At 55.6% G+C, this 13224-nt stretch overlaps 1 protein-coding gene across 5 annotated transcripts in view; it reads right to left on the bottom strand.

Annotated features, from left to right (window-relative positions):
- Window positions 1-599: 599 nt before the first annotated feature.
- NDEL1 (nudE neurodevelopment protein 1 like 1) overlaps window positions 600-13224 on the bottom strand; it is a 28143-nt gene continuing 15518 nt past the window's right edge. For 4 of the 5 annotated variants that reach the window (XM_032706603.1, XM_032706607.1, XM_032706608.1 and 1 more), the window contains exons 7-9: window positions 12518-12609; window positions 10225-10376; window positions 600-2065 (exon numbers count right to left, since the gene is read on the bottom strand). In XM_032706603.1, coding sequence (XP_032562494.1) covers window positions 1978-2065; window positions 10225-10376; window positions 12518-12609 — 332 coding nt within the window. In that variant the 3' untranslated portion in view covers window positions 600-1977. Of the gene's footprint in view, window positions 2066-6877; window positions 6913-10224; window positions 10377-12517; window positions 12610-13224 lie in introns of all 5 variants that reach the window. The other variant, XM_032706606.1, reaches the window with a different exon arrangement.

The following is a 13224-nucleotide window of genomic DNA, read 5'->3' as shown; positions in this document are numbered from 1 at the left end:
CAGGGCCAGCCTGGGCAGTGCCCCGACCCTGGGGCGGGCAGGGGGGACTGGAGAGCTGCCCCCGGGCCGGGGCTCCAGCGCCGTGTCCCGGGAGCGCCGGGGATGGAGCCGATCCCGGGCTGGAGCCGATCCCCAGATTCCCGCGGCCTGGGAGCGGCAGCACCGGCCCGTGTGTCGGGCACAGCCGCGGGGGCAGGGCCGGGGCCGCAGCTGGGAGGGGATGGAGCTCCCCGGGAAGGGCCCCAGCGCGGCTCCTCTGCAGAGGAAACATCTTCCAGCTGCTCCAAGGAGACAAAAATCCCTGGCTGGCAGCTGGAGATCCAACACTTCCCAAGGTTCCTCCCCAAATTAAATACTGACCCCACCGTGTTCCACTGCTCCACTGGGGAATGCAGTGCCAGCAGCAGAGGCTGCTGTGGGACAGGGGATCGCTCAGCCCCAGCTCCAGCAGTGGCTGTTCCCATGTGCCCAAACTGAGCCATGGAGCAACATTCCCAAGGGAAGGGGCGTGGGATAACGGGAGCACCTCAGCACTGGCCCCTTCCCTGCACTTGGCAAAAAACCCTACAGGGACAAAATAGAGCCACAGCCACCAGTTCTGCAAAATCCACTGATTCCACATTAAAAGAACTTTATTTTTGGAAGATTACTCTCATTTGTTTTCATTTTTTCGAAACCACATCATGGCTGTGGCACCAGGGTGGAACGGTACATCCTACAGAAACATGCCAGAGAGAGGCTGAATAAATAAAGCTACAAAGCCCAAGTTATGTACAAAGACCTCAGGCAAAGATATTATGTTTACAAATCTATGTACAATAAAACAAATGTAAACAGTCAAATGCAGCAGAGGATGCACAGGAAGGAAGGACCATACAAACCCTAAGGGCAAAGGGGCACATCCCACCTCCACTGCGGGGCCAGTGGTTTTAATCAGCGCTCGGAACTAAACCCCCTGGGAGCTGCAGAGCCCCTGAACGTGCTGGACCAGCCCAGAACAGGGTGTTCAGCACCCCCAGTTCCACCCCGGCTCCCTTTGCTGGTTCAGGCTGAAAACCCACCGACCCCGAGGCACATGGACAGAAATCCCACAAATGTGTTGCTTCAAGTACCCACAAGGTCCCCCAGTCGCCCAACGGTGTCACAGAACCTGCAGGGGACACTGGACACTCTGGTCCTACACGGGGCAGAGCAGGGGGTGATGGTCACAGGGTCTGGGGGGTTCATGGGCAGTGGGGCAGCTGGAGCAAGGGCTCCCTAATGCTCTCCTGGAGCTGCTGTGGAGCTGTGAGGGGGGAAGGCCGGGCCAGTGGGGACACCTGAGGGCACAGCACCCGGACACGGCCCTGCCCAGGGGCAGGAGCTGCAGGAGAACAGCTCAGCCCTGCCAGCTCCCCCCAGGGCATCTGGGGGAGCTCGTGACAGTCACCCCTGTGTGCCACCTCCCTGCCCCCGAGGAGCCCGGCCCTGCTGTGTGTGCCCACCTGTGCCACCGGGATGGGCTCCTCCAGCCCTGCCGGCTCCAACACAGTCACTGGGGCAGCCAGGACTGAGACACCCCCTGGAGCCACTTCCCAGGTGCCAATGCCCCAAGTGCCATCGCCCCCCCTCCCCAGGGCCTCTTTCCAGGGGTCTGAGCCTTCCCGGGAGGGCAGAGCTGCAGGGACGGGGGAGCCTGGACGAGGAGTGGCCCGTGCTCGAGTCAGAGCAGAGAGGAAGCAAAGGGCCGAGGGCTGGGGAACAGGACTCGTGTGCGCCCCCAAACACAGCCCTGGGAGTGGCAGCTCGTGGGGCACAGAACGTCCACTACAGCGACAGAGAAAACAAACTGTATTGACGGGACGGGGAGGGCCGTGAGCTCGGGGTCTCCTCTCGGGGTCATGTTCCAGCGGGGTGGGAAGGGGGAGGAATCGGGAGCAGTTCTTCTCTTGCTGGGCTGAGAAAAGCAAACACAAGTCCAAGCGCTCCCCCCGCGGCTCATACGCTCAGGGGGAGCATCCCCGGCGCCGAGGACGGTCGGGAGGCTCCCAGCCCGGGGGGCCCTTGGTCAAAGCCGTTCACTGCCCTGGAAACGACAAGAGAGACGCGTCAGGGGAGGAGCAGCACAGGGACAGGGCACTGCTCACCTCCCCCTCACCAGCACTGGAAAACCCACCCCTCTCCTCCCCCTCATCCCTGGCAGCCCGGGGAGAGCGGGAGCAGGGCCAGGATATGACCGGGACACGGGTCCCACCTCCAGCTGCCGGGTGGGTGCCCAGCCCTGGAGCAGGGATGTGCTGGGGACGGGACCAGCCCGGCAGGACAAGTGGCTCCTGCCCAGACCCTGAGCCCTGTGGGGTTCTGTGGGTCTGTGCAGCTTAAGGGCCAGGGCCAGCAGCTCTCAGGCTTGTTCCCACCATCAGCTCCCTGTCCCTGTCCCTTCCCTGGCACTCAGTGCCCGCAGTGGGCAGAGGCTCCCGAGGAAGGCACAGTCCCGGGGCTGTGTCACCACGGGCTGTGCCCCAGGGCTGGGGCCGGTGCCACCTCTGTCCCCGTGTCCCCCGGGGCTGGGGACAAAGGCTCTGCCCCGGGATGGGACAGACACACACACAGAGCAACGTCTGCTCTGGTGAAGCCCAGCAGAGCTCCCTCTGTGCTCCACTGATCCCACTGGGATGCAGCAGCAGCTCGGGACCCTCCACCCCCGGGATCCAGGGGCTCCCCCCTTCCCCAGGCTGCTGCTGGAGGTGTGGAGAACCTGATTCCTGGGGGGTTGGGAGAGCAGTGGGTGGGTCTGACAGCTCTGCCATCTCTGCTCTGTGCTGGCTCTGACAGACCTGTCCAGGGTCACAACCCCCTGAGCTCCCCCCAACCCGGACACCAGCACTGGTTCCATCCCTGGATCAGCACATCCACCCCACTGCTGTCCCAAACCAGCACCCTGCTCTCATGTGGGGTCTGGGGGGGGAACCCTCACACCCCTGAAGGGCAGGGCAGGTCCTGCCTCGATGTCCCACCCTGCAGCACTGTCCCCAGTGTCCCCAGCTCTGCCTGGGCCACCAGCACCCCAGAAGGTGCCACTGGGATGTGTCCTGGTAGAGCTGTTTGTGAAGGGACACTTCAGGAGACAGCCTGGGCTGCAGGGGAAAGGGAGCAGGAAAAGCAGTGTGGGGGTTCTGCTGATGGGGGAAAAGCCCTCCTGGGAGTGGGAGGCTCCAGGCTGAACCTGGAAGGCCACATCCTGCTCGATGCCACTGCTGCCTCAGGGACTCATGGCAGTGACCCCAGGGCAGGGCAGGGCTGTTCACAGCATCACACACTGCTTTGGGTTGGAAGGGACCTTAAAGGCCACTCAGTTCCAACACCCCTGCCATGGGCAGGGACACCTTCCACCAGCCCAGGTTGCTCCAAGCCCCATCCAACCTGGCCTTGGACACTTCCAGGGATGGGGCAGCCACAGCTTCTCTGGGCAACCTGTGCCAGGGCCTCCCCACCCTCACAGGGAACAATTTCTCTTCCCAATATCCCATCTAACCCTGCCTCTGGCAGTTGGAAGCCATTCCCACGCTCCCTTGAGCACAGCACACCATTCCCATGCAGCTGATGTTCCCTGCTGACCTTGTTCCTCCTGGGTCAGGGACACACAGACCCTTCCAGCACAGCCAGGAGGGTGCTGCCAGTGCAGGGGCAGTTCCCAAATCCTCCCAGAACAGCAGGTGAAGAGCTAAAAGCTCACTGCTTGCTAGCAAGGACAGATTCACACCCTGAGCCAGGCTGCTCTTGTCCCTCTCTGGCTGGAACATCCACACCCCAGAACCAGATCAGAGCAGGGAGAAACTCCCTTTCTCACCTCCTCCTCACTCAGCTGGAAACTTCAGCTCCCATTTGAGTGTTGCTTTGCTACAATTCCAAGGCAAACCCCTCCCTGCCTGCAGTGAAGAGTTGCTGGAGAGGCTGGGGGACAAATGTATTTCCCTGTTCCTGTTTGGATGAAGGGCACAGAGCCAACCTGATCCCAACATGACTCTGCAAATGAGTTACCAGCTGGAAAACACCTCTGCCAAGTAGGACAGGGAGAAAAAACCCACCACAGAAAAGCCAACACCGAACAGGTTAAAATGTCCATGTGGAAAGGGCTGGAGAACAGTGCCAGCCACCAGCAGGAGCTGGGAAGTGTTTGAGGGGTCATGGTAAAGCTCTGTGGATTTGCCACATTCCCTGCACTAAATCCAGAGCCACCCTGGGACTGGCAGGCCCTGGGACAGTGCCTGGGGCTGCAGCTCAGCCAGGACAGCACTGGCAGCTCCTGCCATGGCACAGTGGGATGGGCAGCTGGGCAGGGCCACTGGGCCCCTCCAAGCCCCCAGGAGGTGCCACCAGGTCCTTGTGGTGCCCCCCAGCCCAGGCAGGAGGGGACACGTCCCCACAGGGCTCAGCCACTGCCTCCACAGCCCCCTGCCACCTCTGTGCCCCTGCCACCCCATGTCCCTGTCACCTCCCTCTGCCACCCCCATGTCCCTGGGGACCTCTGTGTCCCTGCCAGCTCTCTGTCCCTGCCACCCCATGCCCCTGGTCCTCCCACATCCCTGTCACCCTTGTGTCCCCCTCAAACACTGCTGGGTTTGGGGCCCAGCTGCTCCCAACCTGTGCCCCTGGGACACCTTCCTGCCCCTCCTGGCTCTGCAGGTGCTTCTCCCTCTGGGTGGTGACACTTCTCTGCCCCCTCAGCTCCTGCACAGGGATGTGTTTCACAGCTTGGGTGCCTCTCCCACCTCCAGAGCCTCCCAAACAAGCCATGAAGGCACCAGAGGATCAACACAGACAGTCACAGAATCATGGACTGGTTTGGATTAGAAGGGACCTTGAAGATCACCCATGGGCAGGGACACCTTCCACTAGCCCAGGTTGCCACACAGACATGACCAGATGCCACACAGACATTCCAGAACCCTGCTTAAGTCACAAATAATCCAGTGATGCCCTAAACAAGAAGGGCACAGAGCCCCAGAGCAGGGCCAGGCCAGCAAGGGCTGTGGGCACTGAGTGTCCCCAGTGTCCCCCAGTATGGGGTGTGGAGAGCTCCCAGCACTGCACTGCACACAGAAACCTCTCTGCTGAAGGTGGGAAAGGTAAAAACCCCATTTAGAAGCCTTTTGAGGTTTCTTCATTGTTTGCTAATTAAAAAACGAAAGCAGGAAGGCAGGTCCCCCCAGGAGCCTCTTGCTTGCACGGCTCAGCACATCCCACCAGCCCAAACCTGCTCTGGGTGCAGAAATAAAGGTAAAGCAGCAGTCTGGATGTGCTGGAGCACAGCAAAAGGCATCAAACAGCAGCAGCAGCTGGGGGATACTGGAAGCTGGCACTGGGGCTGAGCTTAGGGAGGTCTTACCCAGCCTTGGATTTCTGGTGGCAACATGAAAACACACAAAAAAAGGGAAAGAAATCGGCATTCCTGGAGTGAGAACCAGAGTGAAAGGAAAGTAAAACACCTTAAACAGAGCAACTGCTAAAAATAACCAACAAATTGTCCTGCCTGAGCTCCCAGAGCTGGGAAGAGAAGCCCTTGTGCTTGGTCTCCAAGGAGCTGCACAGAGACCTGCCCTCAGGGATTAACCCCAACATGGTCCCTCTCCTGCTTCTCCCCCATCCCTGTCCCTCAGACCCACCCCAGCACACTCTGTGATGTGCCCTTGCTCTGGGCTTCCCAAGATATCAGGTTCCAGTGCTCCAAACAGAGGCAGAAGCAGCTGGAAATGCCCCTGCAGTGGTTCCTGGTGGATGTCTCTGACTGCCTGTCCCTACAGTGCCATGGGCTCTGTGCCCATTTCCAGCCACAGTCTCTGCCCTCATTGCTAATGACAGATTTTGACTCTAAACAGCATTTCAAGCTGTTTTGTACTTAGCACCTGATCTCCAAGACTCCCTCAACTCCAAGTATCCAACAAAACCTCAGCAGAAGATTCTCCTGGAGCTGAACAGCCCGGCCTGGAGGGTGAATGGAGCTGGTCAAAGCACACTTGGAGAGCAGAGCCACAAGAAAACCAGAGGAAAAGTGAGTTTTGAGGCAGGTCAGGGCTCTAACAGACATCTCCTCTCCTGGGCAGCAGCAACAGCACCAGGAGGTTGAGGAACACCCAGCAGAGATGTGAGAGGAGGAGGAGGAGACTGGCAGGAACCTGCCCTTTATGGCAGCACAGGGAACCCTCCCCACTTCCTCCAGAGGCAGGGAAGGGACACCAGCCTGGCTTTGTCACTGCAGGTGGGGGCTGTGAGCCCTGTGTGCAGGACCCCCATCCCCAGAGGCCTGGACCTGCCCAGCCTTGTGGCACATCTGTGCTTCCAACTGCTTCCAGCTGCTTCCAACTGCTTCCAGCTGCTTCCAACTGCTTCCAGCTGCCAGGGCTGTGCTGGGCAGGGCTGCTGACACCAAGCAGGGGCAGTGCTGTCCCTCCCCACACTGTCCTCCCCCTCTCCAGCCCTTGTTTGCCTTCCCTTCAGCCAGAAGCACATCACCCACACATCAACAAGTCCAGAGCCACAAAATGCTGAAGGAAAACCACAACCAAAGGGCAAACTTTGAAGATGAACTCCATCAAGAGCAGCAACACTCCCCTCTGTGTCCCTGCTGTGCCCAGTTCAATCAGAATCATGCAGGTACTTGAAGTATTAATTAGATCAAGAAAGCAGCAGCACTCAGGCTTACGTTTGCAACAGGTCACAGCACCAGAGAGGTTTATTTAAAGTCAGGAGAAGGAGAGATTACAGCCTTGGGCTTTGATCAGGGCCTATTAGTGTGTGACACTAAGAACTACCTCGTGCAGTTAGCAGAGCCCAGCTCTGCCCCCCAAGCCCCAGGTTACAGCACATGCAGCAGATCAGTGCAAATGAATTCATTTACCCATGACCAAGGTGGGGAATATGACCTTTTCACGCCTAGTGGAGAGAAAGGGAAAGTTTATGTACACAAAAAAGACATTCCTGAGCATAACCCTTGATGCAGGAACTGGGGCAAAGCAAAGGTGTTAAACTGAACCTCAGCAAACCTTTGACCTCTGCTTAGGGAGACCCTGCTCTGCACAGGCACATTACAGGATTACTCACCTGAGTTAGCCACAGTTCCCCCTTTTCCAGGGAAACTTTTTACAGGGTGGACCAGGGACCCAAAGAAGAGCCACAATTCCCAGCCTGGTGTACACAGAGCAGGGCTGTGGGTAACACATACACCCACTTGCTTCATGGTACTGCTGCAAGTGTGCAAGAATCTCCTCACACTCAAACTGTAGCTTGTTTTATTAAAACAAAGCCCAACTGATTCTGATAAATAACTAAGAACAAACATCAACTCCAAGGATTTTGGCATTCAAGAGTGCAGGAAGGGGAACAAGGGGTTAATGTCCCAAGGAACAAGCACCCCAGTGCCAGGACTCTGCAGGGCCCTTCATGGCCAGAGCTGTTTTGTTCCCAAACTGGACTGACTTTAATAACCAATTAAGAACAATTACAACAGCAAAAAGCCCAAATATCTATCCAAGAACATCTCCAGGTGCTGTTCTGCCATTCCCTGGCACCTGGACAGAAGCAGCACGTTCCTGAAGGAACAAGTCTGCAGGAAACTCATCTTACACTCGACACTGGGGAGCTGGAATAAAGTAGGGAAGTCCTGACTCTTCCAATTCTCCAGCAAAGCTTGGAGCAAGCCCTGCTGTCGTCCCCTACAGCACTGCTGCCCTGCTCCAGCTCCTGCCCAGCTCCACTCTGAGGGCAAAGAGCAAAGAGCAGGGGCTTGTCAAGAGCTGGAGACTCCTCCAACACTTTAACCAGCAAAATGACAGAGGAAGGGAAGCAAACAGAGCTGTAAGGATGGGGCTGAGGTACCTCTGCCCCAACCCCAGCACCCAACAACCGTCTGCTCTTCAGGCAGAGGCTGCAGCTTGGGTCACTTCTACAACCACGTGAGGCTGGTTCAGGGTCCAGCAGCACTCAGGGGCAGGGAGGAGAGTGCAGGGGGTTAGAGAGGGGAGGGAAGGGCAGAGGGAAGGGCAGGGCTCCCCTCAGCCCCTCGTGCCCACCCAGCATGGCCTGAGCTCAGCCACTGCCCTGCTGGGCCCCACGGGCTGACCCCACGTGGGGACAGCTCAGAGCAGCCCCCAGTGACACAGAGACACAGAGCAGGAGCTGCACACACTGACAGCACCTCAGGGCACAGCTGGGACACCCAGGGGAGCAGGAGCCAGTGGGAGGGACAGCCCTGGGCCACCCACCCTGCTGGGCCAGCACACGGGGGTGCAGAGGACAAGGACAAGATACTGCTTTCCAAAATCTGAGCACCGAGTGCAGAATTCACCCCCCAGAAAGGGTGAGCTCTGACCAGCACAACACTTGTGGGTGTTTCTCCATTTGTGCATAGAACCTTCTCCTAATTACTTTCTATCCTTCACCTTTGGGTGTGGACATTTTCCACTCGAACTGTCTGCAGTATTGCTGTTTATACAGGAAAGAGAATCCCAAATCTTCAAAGGTGAGGGAATAAATATGGCAAAATCCGTGGAGCAGAGGTGTCACCATCCCGCACACACACCAAGGGACAGCCCAGAAGGAACACAACACCCTGTCCCCCCTCCTGCAGGCCCAGCAGAGCAGGGAGCTGCATGCTGCTAACACTGATCTCATGTTCCAGGGAATCCAGTTCACTTTTTTGTTTTGATTTTTTTCTTCCAATTCAAGGAGTGTGGCTTGGCCAGTGAGGAACTGGTAGAAAAGGAGAGGAAGGGGATGAAGGACTGCTCTGAGTGCTACCAAAGGTCTGGGCTGCAGAAAGCAGGACTAACCCAGGCATACCCGTGTGGCTTAACTGATTATCTTGCAGCGTCTCCAGCAACTTGCACATGAGCCCATCAGTCATTTCCACCCCTTTTCCTGCCCAACAACACCCACCTCTGCTGCAGCTCCTTCAGGGGCCAAGGTTTCTAAGCCTTTTTCAGCCACAACCTGCTCCTCCTGCAGGTAGCAGCCCAGATAACAAGGGTGATGACAATGTGGGGAATTCAGAGAGACCCCCACCCCACAGGGCAATCAGCTGACTGGTCCCACCACACTCAATTCAGCCCTGCTGCCTCCTCAGAGCTGCCTCAATCCCTCCCCAGCAGGGCCTGCCAGCACTGCTGGGGGGCTGCAGGGCCCCCTCAGCACACACACAGCCCTAAGGTCTGATTTGCACGTGACAGTGACTTTGTTAAATCTCCAAACTCTTCCCTTTCAAACAGCAGTGGCTCCAAAAACCCTGAATGCCAGTTTGTAAGATACAGCTCTGCCTGCTCCCACACGGCAGTGGAGTCAGCTGAGGAGGTGGCTGTGGGAAGCTCAGCTGTCTGGCTCTCTTCAGACTGGCAACAGCTCATCTCATTCTCTAAAATAAATGTAGGATTGAGCATGTGCTGACTATTGGCATTAAACTGCACTGGGATGAGGTTTAACATGGAATATCACCACGGTGCAGGGAGCAGGAGGAGTGTTTTGCCCCCACTACCACTGTGCTTTTCACCTTTATACACCCACAGGGCCTTGTGTTCCCAGGAACTGGGGAAAATCCTCCTGTGGAACCACTTCCCAGGATCCCAGAGGAAGCTCTGACCATGGGCAAGTCACATGAGGTAGTTTTTCCTATGCAAGCAGTTCCTGTCACCCCCCAGCAGCCACAATTACACCATCACTGACGTTTATCTCTTCCCCTAATGCAGAGGGAAGTGAGCACCCAGGGCTCCACCCTGCAAGTGAACACTCCTGCCTGCCCTCAGCTGTGCCAAGGGAACCTGCACATCCCCAGAGCACACCAGGAGCTATGGCAACTCCAGCTCTGCTTCCCTGAGATGGCAACTCCAGCTCTGCTTCCCTGAGATGGCAACTCCAGCTCTGCTTCCCTGAGATGGCAACTCCATATCTCCTTCCCCAGGATCCTCTCAAAGGCCACACTCACCAGTAGCAGGTTTTCTGCCTGGGTTTGGTTTTACAGCCACCAACCATGAGGCAGGACAGGACAGGCAGTGCCACCCCACCAGCTGAGACAACCACATTTGCTTTTCTCTTTGCTTTCCAGAAATCAGCACTGGCACCCTCCCTGTGCCCTGGAGACTTCGGCCCCACAGATTATTTGTCCTACAGGATGGAAGCTGTGGTGGGCAAGGACAAGACAAGAAAAAGTCCTGCTGAAATGCAGTTCCCTGCAGGGCAGGGCTGTCCCTCACTCACCCTTTGTCGAAGAAGGAGGTGTGCCCTGGGTGTGGGTACTTGGTGCTGTTGCTGCTCATCAGGGCGCTGTTGACGTTCCCTGAAATGTAGGATTTCCGTGACGCCTGGTCCTTTGCAAAGTTCCTGCAAGCAGCTAATTTGGATTCTAAGGCCTGTGAAAGGGGAGAAAAAACCAATGTCAAAACAATAAAACCACTAGGAGGAAGTATTTTGCTGCTGGAGGTGAGGCTGTGCCACGACCTCGGGATGGCCATGATCAGGACTCCAGTGTGATCACCTTTGGCAAAAAAATGGGAACAAAGCTGTCATTTCCTCTGTCACCCAAACCACAAAGGAAACACACAGATGCTGATGCAGACTGCCAGGCATTACTCAGCTCCATGAGGGCTCAGATTTTAGAACATATGAACCTTGAAATAATTACCCAAGATAAGGGAGCCAACTCCAGCAGAAGTTACTGAAGCCCTTCCCTCAGCAGCTGCAGTGAGGCTGCCATGAGCTAATCTGAGCCTAAAGCAGAATTCTCAGGTTTCCAGAGGGACTGTATATTTGGGAAGTTGATTTTTTCACCAGGACAATTTCTCCTGGCATTTCTTTCTTAATCTTGGCCTGCAAACCAAAGCCAGTTTGTAAAGCTCCACTGCCACACCTCAGAACAGAGGGGTCAGGATAAAGCAAAGGCAGCAGCTGAGCCATGGTCTTCCATCTCTGTACTTGCATCTCTGATACTTCCAAGCAATTCTGGTGAGATCTTTTCCCCCTGTATAGAGTGATCTGCCTCATCCACTGACTCCTGGCAAGAGGAGGAGCAACATCCCGATTCCCTCCTTCCCTCCAGAACATCACCTGCCCTTCCTGCCACTATCCCAGACTGAGGCTTATCCTGAATGTCCATCTGGTCTGGCAGAAGGCCCTTACTCTTTACACCTCCCTGTGCATGGAGCAAATCCATGGACTGGAGACTAAAATTTGTCTCCAAAAACGTGGGGTTCGGACCCGTTCCACAAATATTCCACCTGATGTGCTGCCACAGGTAAGTGAGCACTGTACACTCTCCTAGGAATCCATGGAAGCTTCCTTAGGGAATATGGGCTATACAGGCAGCTACAGACAATCCCTGTCTCTGGGTGACACAGCACCTGTCACTGCCCACTGGGATCCGGGCCAAGTGATTCCCTGTCTCAGTTGCAAGCAGGAAAGCTGAGGGGAAAATTCCTGCAGAGACAGGGAGTCTGAGGCTTGGGATGAGGCCCAGCCAAACCCAAACCAGGTCCTGAGCATCCTATAATTGTTGGTAAGCAGTGCCTGGGCTGGAGCTGTGTGTCAGTGGCTGTGTGAGGCTGGGAAGGAAGCATGCTTATTTGGCATTTCCTGTCCTTGCAGAGTAATCATATGGGATTGTGGTTAAGCTCCCTAAATCCCCTGCAGACTCTTACTCACAATGATCCCCTTTTAAACATGTCACTCTGTAACCCAGAGCTGTCCTGCTGCCCTTTCAAACCCAGCACAGGCTCACTGGCTCCAAAAGGCAGCAGCAAAGGCAGTTTTTCATTCCCAACTTTGCTAAAACAACTGTCTGCACTGCAGCTCCTGCCCAGCTCAGGGTGGTTACACACACCAGGCAGAGCCAGCACTGAGCCTGGCCCTGCTGCCACTCCAACACAGCCCCCGAGGCTCATCAGCCAGCTCCTCAGAGCTCAAAACTCATGTCTTTGTCCAACTGAAAACCCTGAACAACACTGCAACAGATGTTTAAACCACTTCTTCCCTGCTTACAGCAGTAATCCCTTTAAAAGCTCACGCATTTCACTTCCCCACCAACTACAGATGGGACCATTTGGCTTTCTCCTGATTTATTTTCTCACTTTCTTACCAAAGCTTTCTAGTTGGTTTTTTTTTTCATTTTCATTTTAGTTTTCAATACCTCTGCCCAGAAGAGGAGATCTCACATGAGGAGACCCTAATCTCAGGTGTCAGCAGGCACTCAGAGCCTGAGGGCAGAGGGAGCTGCAGGCCCCAGCTGAGGTCAGAACAAGCAGCTGACAGTGCCTAACCCTGTACACCCATGTCCCTGAGAAACTTTTAACCCCAAATATGAATTTCATCACCCCCAAACTGGCATCAGAACTCGCTTTACAAATCAAAATAATATAAAAAATTACATTATAACAGACTAAACACAACATGGATGATTTGGAAGGTACAGCACGAGCTCAGCACAGGTCAAGGCTGTGACTGAGCATAAGGACAGAAGCCCCAGGGAGAGCCCAGAGCTGCAGTTCAGAGCACTCACCCCCACTTTCCGTAGCAGATCTCCCACAATGTTGAGTGCAGATATTCTGGCTGAAGGAGTAAGTGGGCTGGTACCAAACCCATTTGGTATAGCTGCAAACACAGACACATGTTATTCTGTGCTCCACTCCCTCACAGTTCAGGGTATTTTAAAAATTCAAATAAATCAACTTCTACATGAAAAAAAGGTTAAATCTCAAATCCTGCAGCAGACACTTGATACAATTACCCCACAATAACTCCATGATCACCAGCCATGGAAAAATGCTAGAGCTTAATTCCTGCCCACTGCCCTCGTTCCCAGCAGCCCCACATGCAGAGTTCATGCACTCTCCATCTGCAGGGCTACTGACCACAATCCATCTAATCCAGCCAGAGCTCCCGCTGGAATCTGCTCCTTCTCATTGGAAAAATAATGTATTAATCCCTGAGACTGTCCCGAGCCTTCCAGAGGGGGAAGGGGACTGCACTAACATTCCACTGCCTCAGGGAGAAAACAGCACCCCCCAAGAGTCAGTGTGGGAACAGAGACTTTGGAATTCCTGACACCCTTCACCCGCCACTGCTGCTCCACAGCGGAGCAGGAATATCAGTCCCTGCACTTCCCTGCAATCCCAAATATCCTCAGTGCTCCACTGCAGCACCCACTGCACAGTGCTAACCCCTGCCCCCACAAAAGCAGTATCTGAGCTTCATTGCCCTTCTTTT

The sequence above is a fragment of the Chiroxiphia lanceolata genome, chromosome 19, assembly GCF_009829145.1.
Source record: "Chiroxiphia lanceolata isolate bChiLan1 chromosome 19, bChiLan1.pri, whole genome shotgun sequence".
In the NCBI taxonomy this organism is placed as follows: domain Eukaryota; kingdom Metazoa; phylum Chordata; class Aves; order Passeriformes; family Pipridae; genus Chiroxiphia; species Chiroxiphia lanceolata.
This window is presented reverse-complemented; position numbering and strand designations above follow the sequence as displayed.